Source organism: Aulonocara stuartgranti, assembly GCF_965226115.1.
Source record: "Aulonocara stuartgranti genome assembly, chromosome: 3".
NCBI classification, from domain to species: domain Eukaryota; kingdom Metazoa; phylum Chordata; class Actinopteri; order Cichliformes; family Cichlidae; genus Aulonocara; species Aulonocara stuartgranti.
Window position 1 is genome coordinate 2,801,465 of NC_138941.1, and position 21,156 is coordinate 2,822,620.

Below are 21,156 nucleotides of genomic sequence, written 5' to 3' on the forward strand. Positions count from 1 at the left end.
AGCAGCTTACAAACACGTGGCTGGGCCTGGACCCAAAGGAGTGTTTGTTAAAGCCTGCAGTGAATCCAGCAGCAGAATGATGGAAATGCAACACAGCAATGATGAAGAGGAGCAGCATTAAAGACAAAGTCCAGTTCATACAGTTAGGTCCATAAATCAAATAAGGGAAAATAAAATGTTGTTGGATGCATCTGTCTGCACCCTTAATGCTCTCTGGTCGCTATGGTAATGCGTAAACATTTCTTTCAAAATAAGACACACGACTACAACACGGGAAAAGACCCAGGGAAACGAAGTTAACGATAAAAACCCTGAAAACCATTGTTGGATTTATATTTTATCATTGTCATTGTTATTGGGGAATATCTAACCATATATGCTCAGAGGTGTAGAACCAATTGTGTAATGATAGTAGTCTTTAAAGACTTTGTGTGACTCCAGAGTGTTCTGGCATTCACACCCACGTCCTGGGATCATGGGAGAGGTGCTACCTTCTTATTGTTTTGTGGTAGGATGTCTGTTTTAGTCTAAGTGCCTTTTGTTTAGATGAACTGCTGGACTTCCAGACCAGCAGGTTTAGGGAAGTCGTTTATGGGGTCACACTCTGACTCCACACACACACACACACACACACACACACACACACACACACACACACACACACACACACACACACACCTACATAACATGCAGACTGGTACCTTTGTTCACGTGTATGTTAATGAACCTATGTATATTCATGTAACCTCAATAAAAGAGCAGTGTTACGAGGGAACGGACGAGAGCGACTGTGCTCAAGCGAAGGAACGGCATTGGTCCAGTTCTCTCCCGTGCACGAGAAACATAAAGAACTACTCGTGTCTTGGGTGAACCCATTGTGAGATCTAGCCCCACCCCATCATGTGATTTCCTGTGATCAAATGTCCCAGGATGTGAGTGGGCGTTAAGACGTCCATGTCCCTCTTCAAGCAACTTAAAGAAGTCCAGACGCTTTTCTTTCCAAGCTCCTTCGACAACATCATTCACAGAACAGCTTCCAGCTTCTTTTGCTCGGCTACAGTTTGGATGGATTTGCATTTAAAGATGCAACAAGACTAAAATGGTTAGGGTCAGGAGGTCAAAGGTCAGAGCTCCTGTGGGTCTGAGGGCGGCCTCACGCTGGAGAAGGATGAAGGAGTCTGACCTGAGCCAGTGTTTGACATGAACACATCAGCACTGCTGTCAGTGAGCCTAACGACAGCCGTTAGCATCATTTCAGTGTTTCAGTCATAAAAACACTTCCTGTCACTGTGGTGGTTACAGTGACATCATGCAGTTTGTGCTTTGACCTCCAGAGGGCGACAAATCAGCACAGACAGAGAGCTCCATTCAAACTTTGCTGCCATCAGGAATAATTCTTCAAATATAATCATCAGTGTTTGAGCAGTTATGATATCAGGGACAATCTAGACATGTGTGACAATACTGAACATGTCACATGACACACCTCAAACATCATGTGATCCACTCTCAGTCTGCACTTTCATTCATGACTTCAACAGGTTGAAATGAGCTTTGAAGAAACATCAGGTCAGTGCTGAAACATTTAAACGCTGCAGGAAGAAGAACAACAAAGTGATGACGGATGTTTGTGCTTCAAACAGGAAAACCAGCAGAAATAAATCACAGCCTGCCAGAGGTTTGGAGTTTCCCAGGTGCACCTGAACGCAGCACAGTGTCCCGATGCTCCTTATTGTCCGCAAACGTCTCTTTGGGTGTTTCCTTCCTGCTCAAAGTTTAATTTCACTTCCTGAACTTCGTGGAGTGGAGCTTGTTGTTGGTGTGTGAAGAAACTGTAAGTTTGCTTTGTTTCCTCCTTTAACAGTTTGTCTTTAGGAACTTTACTGTTTGTTCAGCTCGTGTTTGATTTCTTCACACAACAAACTGTGTGTGTTTGTATTTCCGGTCTCTCCATTAAAGTCAGTGTGTAATGTTTCCTGGCTAACATCAGCTGTGTGCAGCTTAGTTCAGCACAAATCTGCCGCTCCATAGTTCACGGTAACGGACTCACAGCTGGACCAACGAGGCCGAGTGTGTCCGCCACTCTGAGCTACGTTCGTGTTTGTGTACTTGTAGTTTGTACTTTGAGTTCACTCAGAGCCCACAGAGGACGCAGCGTACGTGATGACGTCACAGCCCTTTACCTCCTTTACTGTGACTGTGATTAATATTTACACACGAGACACCTGCAGAGCTCTGACGCTAAGCTAGCACACAGCATGCTAACACTAAGCTAACGCTAAGCTAACACTAAGCTAAAGCTAAGCTAACACTAAGCTAACACTAAGAGTTCTTACAGACACGAGTTAAAAAGCTGCTTTTAGTTTGTGATCAGAGTCCAGGACTGAGAGCAGCAGCAGAGCTGATGGATGATGAATTACTGGATGGAAGAAGCTTCTCATTAGCAGTGAATCAGTGTGTGTGCAGTTCTCTGCAAACTCAGCAGCAAGAATTAGTGTGAAGCTTTAACTCTGCTGATCCTCTTTGAATCCTGGATCAGCTGAAATGTTTAAAATGTTGTTCACACGTGTTGGACTGACTGAAGCTTCCAGTCACAGTGAATCAGTGTGTGTCAGTGAATGCATCGTGTGTGCTTCAGGCTCCATCTAGTGGACTGATAGCAGAGCAGCTGATGGCAGCTTCCTCTGCCTCACACTGCTGTCTGACTGCATCCAGCTGACACTGAGATGAAGCAGGAAAGAAGCAGCTGATATTTGGACAGCACACATGATGAAAGGAGGATTTCAGCTGATGTGCACATGAATGATTTGTGTTTCCTCTGCAGGTAGAAAGTGTGTGTGAGCTGAATTGAGCAGCATGGATCAGTGTGAGGACAGAGAGGAGGGAGTCCCTCCCTCTAAAAGCACTCTGTGTGGGGAACATGAGAGCCAGACCAAAGCTCAGAGGTGAGATGACCATCTCTAACTGTCCATGACTCTTCTCCATGTCACAGCTCAGCACTCACATCACTGCTGCATCATTATTCACAGGAAGAAACAAGGAACTAAACGTAAACATGAACCTGAAGCCAGCTCTGTGTCCTTAAGGAGTGACTGGTCTGAAGAGCGCTTCATTCATTTTAAAGTCCAGCCTGTGTCTGCTGCAGAGAGGTGAGCTGTTAGCAACATGAACTCTTTGATTAAACTGCTTGATGTTGTTGGATATAAACTACAAACACGTCGTTCCCTCAGTCCCATTTAAACTGTCTTTTAAAACAAGCCTTTGGTTTCTAAACAACTGAAAACCCACTTCAGCAAACAGGAAGTGATCAGAGCGTCCGTCCACTTCCTGTCAGGCCCTGCAAACATTTCATATTGAAGAAAAGTAGCTGACATCTCACATTTTTACTCCACCACATTCAACCATTTTGACATTTTACAGCATGAAACTCTTGTCACATGACTCCTGTTATGTTATAGAGTCATGTGACCACCAGGGAGGGATTTGTATGGATGAAACACATTCAAATCAATCTGATTCATCAATGGAAACATTTTTGGTGTAAATGCAGCAACACTGAAAACGCTGAAGATAAAAACACAACAGATGAAATATGAACAAATCGAGGCTTTGAATACACGTGTGTGTGTTTGAGACACAGAGATAAATGGATTGTGTGTCTGTCCTATTGCTGCGTGAGGGTTTTATTGTAGATTTTGTGCGTGTACACTTTTGACCACGAAGGTGTTGAAAGGGCGTAAAACAGTTGGAGGCACAAGAGTGAACACTAGTGCTGTCAGTAGATTAAAACATGACTAATTAATGACACAATCTTCTGTCATTAATCCTGATTAATCACAATTACTTGATCAATAGCTGCAGTTACATTTTTCCAACTTTATATTTAAGCCTGTAACAGACGTTTACACCATATAATGAAGTCAATGCAGAATAAACACAAAGAATGTTAAACGCTTCAATTCAAAGAGACTTTGAATAGTTTTCAGTCTTTAACTCAGCTTCTCTGCTGTAAATACAACTTTGTAACAAACATATATACTAAAAGCTAAGTGTGCACTAATATATAATAATATATAATCTATATTACTGCTGTTAATGAAAATGTTTAATCAGACTCATCACAGGGTTACTGTGGATTCATTTGGATTAATCACCATTAAACATCATTTTTAATGTAAACGAATCAAATTTCATTTCATGAGCAAACAGACTCGAGAGAAAAGGGCAAATTTACACACTTAACATGTTTATTGAACATGTAAACATTGATTAACCTCCTGAATGAGCCGACCCCCCCAGGGACAGTCCTGCATGCTAATGATGGGCTCTGCTCTGTACCTGCAGGATTCTGTCAGCCACAAACTCCTCAGCTGATCCTGAATCTGAGCCCATCTGTCAAACAATCATTTTCTTCACAGGTCTGTGGAGGTGGCACTGATCCTGCAGCAGTCTAACACTCTCTGTCACTCTTCTTCAAGTCTTTGACACGAGGAACCAAAACTATGTTATTAACAACACTAACAGGTCTGCAGTTTGTCCACTTGGCAGTTGTGTCATCAGTGCTTTGCATCGTTGTGATATTTTAAGCTGGAAGTGCTTCGGTGAAAAGAAAATTCCTTCTGTCACGATGTGCAGAATCCTTCATGTTGGTCGGCTGGTCCGTCTTGTTATTTTTTTTAATACTCAAACTTTCCATCGGGAGGTCAGTGTGTGTTTGTCATCTTCCATATTGAGCTGATTGGTTCAGCTGCCGTCACTAACAGATGTGCTGCACATCTGCACGTGTGCAAAGGTAACTCTACTCGGACAAACTGCTCGAAGTGCGTTGATAGAAACATTTCAGGGATTTTGAGTCGTTCTGCTCTCCAGATGTGTCGTGTTAAAGGTTTTTATCATGTTAATCATGATAACAGATGAACCCCTAACCCTAACCCTACATGTTAATTTTGACAGCACTGGTAAATCCTTTTTAATGTTCTTCTGTCAGATCATTGATTAGACTCGACTCCAAATACGAGACTCAGAAAACTCAAAACTCAAATCAAAGCAATGAGAAAAGGACTTCTTGTGTTAGAATGAAAACATGTGGAAGTGGTCAGGTTTCAAACACTCGTTGAATCTACTGCACAGTTACATTCAGGGACCTTTGGCCTCCTGAGAGCATTAGTTGATGGTTCATCACAGTTTTCTCAAAGTTTCCTCTGAGCTTCTGCAGCATCATCACTTCCATCACTGATGAAAGAAAGTTCATAGAAAACAGAAAATATATCTTCAGAATCTGAGAGTCTAAAACTTGACAGACTTGATTCAGATGAAGTTATTTGAGCAGAAACTCCTGGATCTTTATCCTGTGTTGATCTAATCCTTCATGGTTCTTCCACAGAGTGGAGCAGCAGAGCTCAGAGGTTCCCAGTGGTCAGTCTGCCCAGCAGCATCAAACACAGCTGGACTCCATATTTATGGTCTGTACATGTACAACAACTACTTTATTATTAATAATAATGCATTTATTTATAGGTCCCTTTCAGAACACCAAGGACTCTGTGGACTAAATGACCAAAAGAAACAAACTTTGAAATCAGACGGTGCAAATGTGATCACAGGGAAACGTTTTAAACATCAAGGCTTTAAACAGAAACCAAAGTGAAACAGTTTGTAGTCGAGATCAGTGGGAATGAAGCTGAATAACTGTTTCTTCAATAACTTTGAGCTCTTAAAAAAGAAAAACTAGCTGAAAGTCTGGCTGCTCTTATGAAAAGTACAGAGAAATTATGGGTCGCTCAACGCTTGTGCACAATATAAGAGTTTAAATAAATCTAAAGAATAACTCAAAATCCTACAATCATACTGATAAAGTCATCTACAGCTAACTATCCAAGTGGATTTGTTTAAGACAGCTCCATCTGCTGGTGGCCCTCTGCAGGTGCATGAAAGGGGCGTGTTTATATTGAAAGTAGTAGAGAAAGTAAACCCCACGGGAAGGAGGAGGACTCTCAGCAGCTTCCAGCTCATATTCAGACATTTGACTTCTCATTGAAAGCAGCAAGTTTGAGTGTCTGTACCTTAGTTAGAAGAGATAACATGTCAGTAGTAATTAGAGTTGATTGAGCAATGCTGTCCTTATAATGTAGTTTATGATTTTTATGGACAAGTCCAGTTTTTCTGTAGAGCCTCTCAAGTTGGTGACAGCAGCAGTGGAAGTTCACGTGTAAACCAGAGCAGCAAATCAGGTCCAAATGTGTTGTTCACAGTGAGTGGGATCATCATTGGCTGCTATGTTAACCTCCTGCAGCAGGATGTGTTTGGTCAGAGAATGGATAGATCACGAAGTCATTGTTGAGTTTAGGGAGACAGTAGACAGTTGGAGGAGGTTCAGCCAGTTGACACACAGTAGATAAAATAACTGAAGGCAGGAGCAGACACCTGTATGACTTTCCACCTCTCACATAGATTATTTCCCTGGGCAGCGCCACAGGGCTGGTAGATGTAAACAAAACTGGAGGAGAGGATTTATTCATCTGAGAAAAGTCACAGAGTTGTGTCTTGATGCTCAATCATCCAGGTACGTAAATCCCAAAAAGCTTGATTCTGTTCATCTGGATGTTTTCAGTGGGAGAAACGTTTCATCATCATCAGGTGACTTCTTCAGTCTCAGCTGACTGCAGGTTTCAATCTCATAAACAGGACATTTGTATGACTGAAACCAGCCCACTGAAGGAACAATGGGCTGGGAGGTCAGTTCATTGATCATTGGTACGCATATTGTCAGGACCATTGATCAATGGTTGTTGATCAATGGTCATGAGTCCAGTTCACAGAGAGCTGGGGAATGGCTGCAATCACAGCATGTAAGATGGTGACAGTTGTACCCTTGGGCCCCTCCTCCATTCAGAGATGGTCGTTTCACATAAATGGCCTCCTTGACTCCGCCCTCAAACCAGCGTTCACATTTACTCAGGACCTTCTTGATGTGAAGTTCTTCTGCTTCGCTGGCTGCTGTGTCTGTGGGGATGGTGTTTGTTCTGTGTTGTAGTGTCCTGATGACGCCCAGTTTGTGCTCCAGTGGATGATGAGAGTCAAACCTTAAATACTGATCTGTATGTGTAAACAGAGTGAACCTTTAAGACCAGCTGTCTGTACGATCAACTCAGTCACCTGAAACATCTCCAAGTTTCTGGCTTTGATCATCAACCTGTTGGTAGTTCAGCTCTGAACACCAGTGAAATGTTTCTCCCACTGAAATCGCTGCATTCATATGAACAGCATCAACGTTTTGGGATCATGGAGTTGTGGACAAAGTCTCAGTTAATCAGATAAAGTCAAACCTATAATTGGTAAAGAGTTCGTGGATGATATGCCCCTTGATCGTAAAGAAGTGGATGTTGTGTGGACTAAAGTTCAGAGTGGTGGCTCATTCATAAAGTATTCTGTTCCAGCTGCTGGAGGACAACATCATCACTTTTGTGAAGAACGAGCTGAAGAAGATCCAGAAGGCTCTGAATCCAAATAAGCCCCAGTGCTTGGAGTTTCAGAGGGAGGATGATGAGCAGAGGAGAAACAGCAGAGAGGCATTTGTGAAGATCACAGTGGACTTCCTGAGGAGAATGAAGCAGGAGGAGCTGGCTGACCGTCTGCAGAGACGTAAGAGGATTTATCTAAAGATTTAAGCTGCTGGATAAATGAGAGACTTGTGACACCAGTGTGTTCAGTCATTTCTCAGTGGGTCAGAAATTGTCATCAGCATTTTGTAAAATATGATTGTTAAAGTTGTATTTTTATTATTATTATTATTCAGAACTTCCAGCTGCTGTTTGTCATCGTAACCTTAAATCCACCCTGAAGAAGAAGTTCCAGTGTGTGTTTGAGGGCATCGCTAAAGCAGGAAACCCAACCCTCCTGAATCAGATCTACACAGAGCTCTACATCACAGAGGGAGGGACTGCAGAGGTCAATGATGAACATGAGGTCAGACAGATTGAAACAGCATCCAGGAAACCAGACAGACCAGAAACAACCATCAGACAAGAAGACATCTTTAAAGCCTCACCTGGAAGAGATGAACCAATCAGAACAGTGCTGACAAAGGGAGTGGCTGGCATTGGGAAAACGGTCTTAACACAGAAATGCAGCCTGGACTGGGCTGAAGACAAAGCCAACCAGGACATCCAGTTCATATTTCCATTCACTTTCAGAGAGCTGAATGTGCTGAAAGAGGAAAAGTTCAGCTTGGTGGGACTTGTTCATCACTTCTTTACTGAAACCAAAGAAGCAGGAATCTGCAGCTTTGAAGACTTCCAGGTTGTGTTCATCTTTGATGGTCTGGATGAGTGTCGACTTCCTCTGGACTTCCACAAAACTACAATCCTAACTGACCCTAGAAAGTCCACCTCAGTGGATGTGCTGCTGATAAACCTCATCAGGGGGAAACTGCTTCCCTCTGCTCGCCTCTGGATAACCACACGACCTGCAGCAGCCAATCAGATCCCTCCTGACTGTGTTGGCATGGTGACAGAGGTCAGAGGGTTCACTGACCCACAGAAGGAGGAGTACTTCAGGAAGAGATTCAGAGATGAGGAGCAGGCCAGCAGGATCATCTCCCACATCAAGACATCACGAAGCCTCCACATCATGTGTCACATCCCAGTCTTCTGCTGGATCACTGCTACAGTTCTGGAGGATGTGCTGGAAACCAGAGAGGGAGGACAGCTGCCCAAGACCCTGACTGAGATGTACATCCACTTCCTGGTGGTTCAGGCCAAAGTGAAGAAGGTCAAGTATGATGGAGGAGCTGAGACAGATCCACACTGGAGTCCTGAGAGCAGGAAGATGATGGAGTCTCTGGGAAAACTGGCTTTTGATCAGCTGCAGAAAGGAAACCTGATCTTCTATGAATCAGACCTGACAGAGTGTGGCATCGATATCAGAGCAGCCTCAGTGTACTCAGGAGTGTTCACACAGATCTTTAAAGAGGAGAGAGGACTGTACCAGGACAAGGTGTTCTGCTTCATCCATCTGAGTGTTCAGGAGTTTCTGGCTGCTCTTCATGTCCATCTGACCTTCAGCAACTCTGGACTCAATCTGCTGGAACAACAACAAACAACATCCAAGAAGTCTGAAACAGGAGAATCTGCAAAGAAACACTTCTACCAGAGTGCTGTGAACAAGGCCTTACAGAGTCCAAATGGACACCTGGACTTGTTCCTCCGCTTCCTCCTGGGTCTTTCACTGCAGACCAATCAGACTCTCCTACGAGCCCTGATGACACAGACAGGAAGTAGCTCACTGACCAATCAGGAAACAGTCCAGTACATCAAGAAGAAGCTCAGTGAGAATCTGTCTGCAGAGAAAAGCATCAATCTGTTCCACTGTCTGAATGAACTGAATGATCGTTCTCTAGTGGAGGAGATCCAACAGTCCCTGAGATCAGGAAGTCTCTCCACAGATGAACTGTCTCCTGCTCAGTGGTCAGCTCTGGTCTTCATCTTACTGTCATCAGAAGAAGATCTGGATGAGTTTGACCTGAAGAAATACTCTGCTTCAGAGGAGGCTCTTCTGAGGCTGCTGCCAGTGGTCAAAGCCTCCAACAAAGCTCTGTGAGTAAACATGTTGTCATCGCTTCATTGTTAAAATCATGGGAAATAAATCAGAAATGCTGAGTTCAAAGAGCACTGTAACATTTTTTTAAAATAGTAAATTAAATTATCATCAGTCACTCGGTAAATATATGGTAGTTTTAATGTTTCACTCCAGCATTTCTAAAACACACTTTGTTCTGTAACTCTTATCAAAGGACAATCCAGACCCAGCCTATAAGAACATGAGCTCTGATGCTTCAGCCCCTCTGACATGTTTATTATCCTCAGCTTGTTCATTTGTCTCCAACTCCAGGAGTTTGGTTGTTTTATTCTAATGCACAAACGTCACCTGCCAGACTTCACCTACATCTTTTTCTGATGTTCATAATTTAAGTTCAAGTTTGTATCTCACTTTCAGTGCACACCCTCCCTTTTTAAATATAAATCTCTGCTGTGCTGTCATGTTTTCATCCTGTATGGAGGGAGAAACTCGGTCTTCATTACTGAAATTGCCTCTAAGGTCGTGTTTCTTGTCAGTAACCATATGTAACTGTAAGGCTTCCATAACCAGTGTTATCACAGAATTATAGTGGGTTCACTCTGGGTCCTCTACAGTTTCTTCCCACTGTCCACAGACATGCAGTTAGGTTACCTGGTGATCTAAACTTCATGCAGGTGTGAGTGAGAGTGGTTGTCTGTCCCTCTGTGGGCTTAGTGGAAGAGACTGGATGGATCTCTGCTTTGTCTTTGATATATGCTGACAGCAAACATTCTCCATGAAGTCTGCATTTCAGCTCATCTCCTTTATACGCACCTTTAACAGGAAGAGTTTTATACAGCTAGTGTTTAAAATCAAGTGTTATTCACAATACACAGGTAATGAGCATGATTATTGAATTACTAAAATTTTCTAAAATAATTGTTTTAGTTAATATTGTATGACAGCGTACACAGAATTATTAGCTCAGTAGGCAGAGTGGTCGCCCCATGATCATAAGGTCAGGGGTCGAATCCACCGAATAGTTACCTTGTGGTACCCCTGAGCAAGGTACCATCAAGGTACCAATCATGTGCACTGGACTGGTAGCACTCATAGTCTCATAGGTTTAAATAAATTTAAAAAAAAAAGGGTTCAACATATAAACAAATTTAATTTGATCACATATATTGTTTGTTTTTTTTTGTTTTTGTTTTTTTCCTTTCTCTCACAGACTGAGCAGCTGTAACGTCTCAGAGGAAGGCTGTGAAAATTTGTTGTCAGTGGTCAGCTCCCAGTCCTGTAGTCTGAGAGAGCTGGACCTGAGTACCAACAGCCTGAAGGCTTCAGCAGTAAAGCTTCTGTCTGCTGCAGTGGAGAGTCCACATGCCAAACTGAATGTTCTGAGGTCAGATCAATTTGTATTATGTTTAGTTCTGTTTGTTTATGTGTTTGATGTTTGTTTTTGTTTATGTCTTTATCCAGTTATCCTTGTTTCATAGCATTTTTATTCATTTCAAAGTTAAACAGAAGTTTTACTAACCTGCTCAGCACAAGACAATAAGCTATTGCACCTTGATTACACTTTAACAACAATCTTTATTCATGTTTTTATCTTCAGACTTAACATCTGTGAACTCTCAGAGGAAAACTGTGAAGCTCTGTCCTCAGTTCTCAGCTCGCAGTCCTCTAGTCTGAGAGAGCTGGACCTGAGTATCAGAAAGCTGCAGGATTCAGGAGTGAAGCTTCTGTCTGCTGGACTACAACATTTAAACTGTAAACTGAATACTCTGAGGTCAGATCAGGGAACATTTAGTTTTTAGAATTATTAATTAAAGTTCATACATATGATGTTGTATCTTAGTATGTTTATGTTTCCTTTAAAAATAGAAAGTCAACATTTAATGTTGTGAAATGTATTAACAAACTCTACATGAGTACTTGTTTTATAGATTGTCTTTTATTTTTCAGACTGAGTGGCTGTAACCTGTCAGAGAGAAGCTGTGAAGCTCTGTCCTCAGTCCTCAGCTCCCAGTCCTCCAGTCTGAGAGAGCTGGACCTGAGTAACTCTGACCTGCAGGATTCAGGAGTGAAGCTTCTGTCCGCTGGACTAAAGAGTTCACAGTGTGCAGTGGAAACTCTCAGGTCAGGATTCAAACTTTTCCACAGATGATCATTTGAAATGTGATTTATATTATTGTATAAACAGGTAACTTTTACAGCTGTCAAGTGAACTTTTATTTACATTTGAGTGGATAATTGGACTCTATAACAACTTTTAGTAATTCAGTCATGTCTCTGTTTATTTAAAAAAATACTTCACGTACTGCCTAATTGAAAGATTTAGGCTCCTTTGGGCCCATAATATATATATTTGATTTCTTTGTGAATGAAATTAGGAGGATATTGGCGACTGCTGATTGGCTCGCTGTTTGTTTTTTATTCACAGTACTTAATTTTAAAGGCTGATTTCTCAAAATGAGATGTTTATCTTTTCTTCTACAACACGTGGAGCCACCAAATCTTCTTGCTTGATTTATTCATTACAGTTTGATTTAAAGAATATTAGACTCGTAATATAATAAATATATTTATTTCACTTCTTCTTGAGAGAAAGAAAGGGATGACTGGGTGAGCTCCAGTGGTTCATCCCAGCAGAGAGAGCGGCACACTGGGCTGCAAATGATCACAGTAGTAATGGCCATAGTTTGATAAAACAGGCAGTCTTACCCTGTAGATAATACAGGGTTCTGGTGCCGATGTGGGGGAGGGGAGTCGCCCGGTACTAACTACATACTACTAACTACCTCATCCAGATGTCTTCCCTACTAAACCTGATAAGAAGTAACTGCAGTAGCCTTATAGGTCAAATCAGTTTCACCTGTTAAAGTTAGCTCCACTATTAATTAGGGGTGGGGGAAAAAATCGATACTGTGTAGTATCGTGATATTTTGTTTGCTAATAATGTATCGATACAGGGACAGCAGAAATCGATATTTTGTTACAAACAATTTTTTCTCTGAAGTCAACATGCTCTGGAGTCAGAGCATGTTGACTTCAGAGCATGTTGATCCTTTTTCTGAGCAACAATCCTGACATTCCTTCACTGTCCAAATGTGTTTAACTTTTTTTTTTGGCAGCAATAAACATGACAGTTTACTTATTTTAATTTAAGACATGTTTAATTTTAATTAAGTTTGAAACTTTTTTATTTAATGTAAAATTATATATTTTTTTAAATTTACTTTCAAATTCTTCAGTTGCTGAAGGGGCTGCATAGTTTTCATAAATTGCATAGTTCAGAATAGCTATAATTGTACCAGATGGTTGCATTCAGTTAAGTTGGACTAGACTGTAATACAAACCGTTCAGTTTGTCAACAATAAAACTGACTGAAATGAGAGAAAGACTGAGTGTGAGACTTTGATATTAGATAAAATGAATATTGATAAAGTTTACCTTTATGTGCAGAATTTAAATATCGCAAAATATTTTAAAAAATCGCAATAATATCGTATCGTGCGTTAAGTATTGTGATAATATCGTATCGCGAGTTGTATGGTGATTCCCACCTCTACTATTAATGGTGTCACTTGTTATTTCTGGGATGAGTTTAGTAGCCTGAACAGCTGCTTAAAGGAAAGTAATTAAATAATAAAAATAACCTAAGTCCGGGGGAACCTGCAAGAGCTGTTTGCACAAAGAATAATGCTCAGACTTTGAGGTTTTATCGTTTTACACAAGGTTTAAAAATGAATGTCCACAATTGAATTGCAGAAATTGTTATTGAGCTAATACTGATGTAGTTGTTATCTTTGGTAAGGAGAGGTTGGAGGAAGGATGACCACAGTCAGGCCTAAAGATGCTCTTAATAATAATAATGGATTGCATTTATATAGCGCTTTTCGAGACCCTCAAAGACCCTTTACAATCCCACTACAGGGAGTGCAGAATTATTAGGCAAGTTGTATTTTTGAGGAATAATTTTATTATTGAACAACAACCATGTTCTCAATGAACCCAAAAAACTCATTAATATCAAAGCTGAATGTTTTTGGTTGTTTTTGGTTTTAGCTATTTTAGGGGGATATCTGTGTGTGCAGGTGACTATTACTGTGCAGAATTATTAGGCAACTTAACAAAAAACAAATATATACCCATTTCATTTATTTATTTTTACCAGTGACACCAATATAACATCTCCACATTCACAAATATACATTTCTGACATTCAAAAACAAAACAAAAACAAATCAGCGACCAATATAGCCACCTTTCTTTGCAAGGACACTCAAAAGCCTGCCATCCATGGATTCTGTCAGTGTTTTGATCTGTTCACCATCAACATTGCGTGCAGCAGCAACCACAGCCTCCCAGACACTGTTCAGAGAGGTGTACTGTTTTCCCTCCTTGTAAATCTCACATTTGATGATGGACCACAGGTTCTCAATGGGGTTCAGATCAGGTGAACAAGGAGGCCATGTCATTAGTTTTTCTTCTTTTATACCCTTTCTTGCCAGCCACGCTGTGGAGTACTTGGACGCGTGTGATGGAGCATTGTCCTGCATGAAAATCATGTTTTTCTTGAAGGATGCAGACTTCTTCCTGTACCACTGCTTGAAGAAGGTGTCTTCCAGAAACTGGCAGTAGGACTGGGAGTTGAGCTTGACTCCATCCTCAACCCGAAAAGGCCCCACAAGCTCATCTTTGATGATACCAGCCCAAACCAGTACTCCACCTCCACCTTGCTGGCGTCTGAGTCGGACTGGAGCTCTCTGCCCTTTACCAATCCAGCCACGGGCCCATCCATCTGGCCCATCAAGACTCACTCTCATTTCATCAGTCCATAAAACCATAGAAAAATCAGTCTTGAGATATTTCTTGGCCCAGTCTTGACGTTTCAGCTTGTGTGTCTTGTTTAGTGGTGGTCGTCTTTCAGCCTTTCTTACCTTGGCCATGTCTCTGAGTATTGCACACCTTGTGCTTTTGGGCACTCCAGTGATGTTGCAGCTCTGAAATATGGCCAAACTGGTGGCAAGTGGCATCTTGGCAGCTGCACGCTTGACTTTTCTCAGTTCATGGGCAGTTATTTGGCGCCTTGGTTTTTCCACACGCTTCTTGCGACCCTGTTGACTATTTTGAATGAAACGCTTGATTGTTCGATGATCACGCTTCAGAAGCTTTGCAATTTTGAGACTGCTGCATCCCTCTGCAAGATATCTCACTATTTTTGACTTTTCTGAGCCTGTCAAGTCCTTCTTTTGACCCATTTTGCCAAAGGAAAGGACGTTGCCTAATAATTATGCACACCTGATATAGGGTGTTGATGTCATTAGACCACACCCCTTCTCATTACAGAGATGCACATCACCTAATATGCTTAATTGGTAGTACGCTTTCGAGCCTATACAGCTTGGAGTAAGACAACATGCATGAAGAGGATGATGTGGACAAAATACTCATTTGCCTAATAATTCTGCACTCCCTGTATTCATTCACTCTCACATTCACACACTGGTGGAGGTAAGCTACAGTTGTAGTGGTAGGTTAGGTTTTGCCCAAGGACAAAATGACCAAGACAGAGAGAGCTGGCTCATCAGACAGACAAGCTCATCTTGTAACCTACTGGTTCGCTGGTCAGCACACCAGCTAACTAGCACACCGGCTAAATAGCAAATCAGCTAACTAGCAGACCAGCTAACGGCAGCCACAAGCTGAAGGACGATTAAATGTAGTGGAGATATCAGAGATGACACTGGTGTGTCCGATTCACTCTTTAGCACTCTGGTCACTCCGGTGTGTCAGCCAGAACACCACTGAAGGCCAAATGATCCCAGCATGTGGAATAAAGAGCTTAAGGTTTGGTTTGAGACACTTTATTCTTTCACTGATTGATTCTTGCGGCTGTGATCATGTGTGTGGTTTCTTACAAAAAGGAAGTACACAATACAAATACATGACAAATAAGATGAATAGATAAGATACATATCCAGTTATATGTACGTACATCAGTATAGCTAATATAGCCATATATAAGGACAAAGATCACAGTACTATAATGCAGTAATGTTAAACACAAAGGTGTATATCTACATAAATCTGTCCTATCAGTGATCAGGGTACTGTAGTATACTTCCACTACATAAACTATAGAAACTAAACGACATTAGTGTGACTTTAAGTTACCATCAGTACAGACGAACTGATGGTAGTTGTACAAAATAAAGGCATTGCAATTATTGTGAAGGGCTTCCGGTTAAACTAAGATCAGCTGATTACCTCATAACAAATTGTTTGCTATAGAACGCAGCTCCCACTCTTCATTAATATCATGTACTGTAACTCCCAAGTAACCATGGTTACCCAGCCACGCCCAGTAGTCTCCAGAGAGACCAACAGCTGGTGCACGTTGTAACGCCGTGGCTTTCATAGTCTCTCCTTTTTCTACAGCTTGTGTGTTCTTCTTGTGATGGTGCGTCTTGAGGGAGGCTCATACATGCCGTCATTTGTTGATCCTAAGAACGTTCCTCAGACCGACTTCTTCAACAACACTAATCGGCCTGCAGTTTGTAGCTACTCACTTCACTGTGGTGTTTGTTAGCTTGTCTTTCTTTGGTTTTATCCTGACTCCTCCCACAAGCTGATCCTACGTAGTCTGCCCAAGCCTCCCACCTCTGTTTCTTTGGGTGGTTTGTTTGCTGCCATCAACAGCGTGTAATGCATTTAAGTGATACTTCAGACATGAAGTACTGCGACAATAAAAAACTCAACTTTGCTTAAAAATAACTTTAGTTGTATCAACACTGCCCTCTGGAATAATTAGACTTTGGTGACAAACTGATGTGATCTCCATGTTTCCTTTGTTGGACTGTGGGCGAGTGTCAGAACTGAATGTACTGAGTAACATGTGGAGTTTAAATATGTGTCAGTTCCAGTTTTAGAGCTCTAAAGTGCAGCTATCATGTTAGGAATAGACAGGAACACTGAGCACACTGAGGTCAAATCTTTATTTATCCAGTTCATCTGTAGGCTGAGCTCAGTCCATCCATTTAGTGAAATGATGTTTAAAGGTCTCCTTGTTCTGTGAGCGTGCACAGATCCTGAAGCAGAAAGCCTGGGTTAACAGAGAAATGATCATCACTGTGATGATGCTCACCATCTCTGACTGGGATTTGAGGTTTTGTCAAAGCAGCAAAGAAAGCCTGGCTATGTTGGACTGGGTGTGGAAGCAGCTCCCAGTTTGAGTTCAGGAGACAGACACCCTCTCTACTTTGACGATCAGCTTCAAACTTTCCTTTTTGATAAAACTTATAGTTCGAGCTGGATCAGGTGACCCTGAACCATCACTTAGTTATGCTGCTATAGAGATGGATAACAGATGGATTGTTGTTTTGTGTGTCTGCAGTCTGTCAGGCTGTCTGATCACAGAGGAAGGCTGTACTTCTCTGGCCTCAGCTCTGAGCTACAACCCCTCCCATCTGAGAGAGCTGGACCTGAGCTCCAACCCCTCCCATCTGAGAGAGCTGGACCTGAGCTACAATCATCCAGGTCTCTCAGGAATCAAGCTTCTGTCGGCTGGACTGAAGGATCCAGGCTGGAGACTGGACACTCTCAGGTATGGAGAGAATGTCTGATATAGGAGGAAGAGCTGGAATCATTTCCTGTGTCTTTCACTCACTTCCTGTTTGTTTCCTGCAGATGAGACATGAACAATCACACATGCAGGAATATTTTCAGGGACAGACACACTAGTCTAGCTGGATAGTACATGGATATTTATGTAGGGGGTCTTCAAGGAGTCTGTTTGCAGGAACATTAATGATAACTGATAAGTCATGTTGAGAGTTTCATTAAAAGTAGACTTACAGTTAGGTAATATTTGGACAGAGACAACATTTTGTAACTTTAGATACAAGTATCAGCCATGTGTGTGTTTCCCATGCTGTATGTCCACAGTCACAGTGACAGTCAGTGACACTGACAGAAGGATGAAACAAGGCTGTGAATCATTTCAGTCTGTGTGTGTGACAAAGAGGCAGACAGGAGCAGCTAACATTTGGAAATGGAAGCTTACTGGAAACACTACATTCACGGCTGAATTCACAATAGATTTGTTCTCAAGTGCACATTTAGCAGCTAATGCTAATACTGTTTTCCCTTTGCTTTCTACAGCAGCTATTGCTAAGTAGGCCACTTTGCTCCGCTAAGGATTTGTGTGACCATGATGGAGACTCTGATAAGCTAATGCTGCTAAGCTAATGCTGTTTATGGGCCCTGTTAGAATCAATATTTCATTCTCATTCTGTTGTTTGAGAACAATATTAACGTTTCACATCATTATAACACAAGAGAAAAGGGTATTGGCATTAGCTACTAGTGCTTATTCACCTCAAATTACCTTTAGCTACTAATGGCAGCCTACTTAGCATTAACTCCTCACTAATATAATGCTAATTTACATCAAATTAGCATTAACTGCTCATATTGTTATAAGGAAAGAGAAAACGGTATTAGCATTTGCTGCTAATAATTATTCACCCCTAATTAGAATAAGCCGCTAAAAGCAGCCAACTTAGCATTAATTCCTCACTTTGTTGTTACCCAACGGAAAAGAGTATTAGTATTAGCTACTATCATTTTTAATAAGTAAGAGAAAACAGTATTAGCAGTAGCGCATAATGCTAATTCACGTCAACGTAGTATTAGTTAATAATGGCAGCCTACTTAGCATTAACTGCTCACTAATATAATGCTAATTCGCATCAAATTAGCATTAGCTGCTCAAGTTGTTATAAGGAAAAAGAGAAAACGGTATTAGTATTAGCGGCTAATAATTATTCACCCCTAATTAGATTTAGCCCCTAATGGCAGTCTACTTAGCATTAACTCCTGACATTGTTATAATGCAGGGGAAAAGAGTTACCATTATCAGATAATGCTAATTCTCATCAAATTAGCATTAGTTAATAACGGTAGACTTCATATCATTAGCTGCTGTCATTCTTACAAAGCAAACAGTATGAGCATTAGCTGTTAATCCTTTTTCATCTAAAATTAGAATTAGCCACTAATGGCGTATTGTTAAAAAGTAAGAAAAAACATTGTTAGCATAAGCGGATAATGCTAATTCATCTCAAATTAGTATTAGCTAATAATGGCACCTGCTTAGCATTAGCTGGTCACATTGTTATAAGGCAAGAAAATATGGTATTAGCATTAGCTGCCAATTTCTATTTACCTAAAATTAGCATTAGCCACTAATGGTAGCCTATAGCAAAAACTTCTTAATGCTAAATGAAGTTAATTAATGCTAAGTAGGTTTAACTGAAATTAAAGTAGTGTTAGCATTAGCTGCTGATATTGTTAAAAGGTAAGATAAAACATTGCTAGCAGCAGCGGATAATGCTAACACACATAATAATTAGCATTACCTAATAATGGCAGCCTTCTTAGCATTAGCTGCTCATATTGTTATAATGCAAGGGAAAAGAGTTGGCAAAAACAGTGTTAGCATTAGTGGATAATGCTAATTCACCTAAATTAGCATTACCTGCTAATGGCAGTCTACTTAGCATTAACTCCTCACTAATGTGATGCTAATTCACATTAAATTAGCTTTAGCATTAGCTGCTAGCATCAGCCTACCTAGCACTAGCTGCTCACATTGTTAAAAGGGAAGAGAATACGATATTAGCATTAGCTGGTAATATTTATTCACCCCTAATTAGAATTAGCCACTAATGGCAGCATACTTAGCGTTAACTCCTCACATCGTTGTAATGCAAATGAGGCAAACTTGCATTAAATTAGACTGCTGTTATTAGCTAATGCTATTTAGCAGTAGCTGCTCACATTGTTATAAAGCAAAGGAAAACGATATGAGCATTAGGTTCTAATGCGTATTTGCCTTAAATTAGACGTAGGTGCTAATGGCAGCCTACTTAGCATTAGCAGCTCAGATGTTATAATGCTAGGAAAAAGAGTGTTAGCATTAGCCGTTCACATTGTTATAAAGTTAAGGGAAATAGTGTTAGCATTAGCTACTCACATTTTTAAAAAAAGTAAGTGTTAGCATTAGTGCATAATGCTAATTCATGTCAAATTAGCATTAGTTAATAACGGCAGCCTATTTAGCATTAGCAGATAATGTTGACCTTGGCCCACTGGAAAAGTTAAGAACTAAAGATTTAGGAGTGTTTCTCGATAGCTCTTTCTCGTTTGAGAAACAAATGAATTCTGTTATTAAAACCAGCTGTAAGGTTTATATTGTTGATTGTCATTTATGCTTAGAAATATTTACTCATATATGCTTAGAGTTGTATAATCGATTGCATGATGATAGAGGTTTGATCCTGAGTAGTCTGTAAAGACTCTGTGTGCCTTCCAGAGTGCTCTGGCTTGCACACACCACTTGGGGCCATGAGAGAGGTCGTACCCTCTCTTACTGATTTATGGTGTAGGACAGGGGTCTCAAACTCAATTTAGCTGGGGGCCGCTGCAGGCAGAGTCTGGGTGAGGCTGGGCCGCATTAGGTTTTCCACAAGAAAGGCATGGTTAAAAAATTCCAATCTTCTCAAATCTCTTTATTTTTATTTTTTAACACAAAATATGAAAAATGAATAAACAAATTAAGAATTAAAAAGAAAATAAATCAATCTGTAATACATAAATAAAATAATAATAAGATATTTTTAGTCAGTGAACTTGTGTGTTTCTTTCAGTCTTCTATATCTGCTGCATTTAGATTGAAATGTCTGTATTAACAGTTCTATAACCTTCTTCTGAACATGAATGGAACACTGTAGAAAATGAACTGTTCTTCTGAACATGGCTTCTCTTGCCTACTCCTTGCTGCTAGAGACCTGGCAGCGTTTCCTCTCGCATAGCCGAGCCAGATTTGGCCTGAGGGAGGAAGCAGTTGCGACCCTCAGTATGTCTTGAAGATGATCATCCGTAAGTCTGGACCTGTACTTGGACTTATTGAAGTTCAAAGTGGAGAAGAGCTTTTGGCACAAGTATGTGCTACCAAAAAGGCACATGGTCCGCTTGAACATTCGGGAAAGCCGAGGGAAACTAGGGCTCAAGTCTCTCAAAAATTGTCCAAGCTTGTCTGCTTTTCCACTCACCTCCCTGAACTTTGCTTTGAGTTCAGAGTTGCACTGCAGCTCAATGAGCTCCTTTTGAAGCACAGAAGGGGCATCTTGCACATCAAAGGAGAAGGGGTCCGCAAACATTTGAAAGGTGGCTCTGTGTGTCTTGAAGTCAGCAAATCTGTGATCAAATTCCTCCTGTAGCCTCAAAGTGACATCAACATACTCGTCAGCACTGAATGGTGTGCCTGCATCCACGAGTGCCTTGCATGCTGGGAAATGGCAAAGGTTTGTCTGAGAGAGCTGAGCTTTCCAGAGCGCCAGTTTTGTGGAGAATGCTCTCACGTTGTCATAGGCAGCACTGACAAGTTGCCCCTGGCCTTGTAACGTCTTGTTCAGTACATTAAGCTCATGTGTCATATCAACAAGAAAAGCTGAGTCCATGAGCCATTTGGGATCAGTTAGCACAGGAACACTAACTCCATCCTTCTCCATGAAGGCTTCACTTCTGCTC

At 41.2% G+C, this 21,156-nt stretch overlaps 1 protein-coding gene across 1 annotated transcript in view; it reads left to right on the forward strand.

Moving 5' to 3' along the window:
* The first annotated feature begins 2,806 nt into the window (after positions 1–2,806).
* LOC309702400 (NACHT, LRR and PYD domains-containing protein 3-like) overlaps positions 2,807–21,156 on the forward strand; it is a 24,341-nt gene continuing 5,991 nt past the window's right edge. The window contains exons 1-8 of the mRNA XM_082527117.1: positions 2,807–2,945; positions 3,030–3,149; positions 5,384–5,462; positions 7,437–7,641; positions 7,796–9,593; positions 11,174–11,347; positions 11,524–11,697; positions 16,958–17,167. Of these exons, the coding sequence (XP_082383243.1) occupies positions 2,857–2,945; positions 3,030–3,149; positions 5,384–5,462; positions 7,437–7,641; positions 7,796–9,593; positions 11,174–11,347; positions 11,524–11,697; positions 16,958–17,167 (2,849 nt within the window). The 5' untranslated portion in view covers positions 2,807–2,856. The remainder of the gene's footprint in view (positions 2,946–3,029; positions 3,150–5,383; positions 5,463–7,436; positions 7,642–7,795; positions 9,594–11,173; positions 11,348–11,523; positions 11,698–16,957; positions 17,168–21,156) is intronic.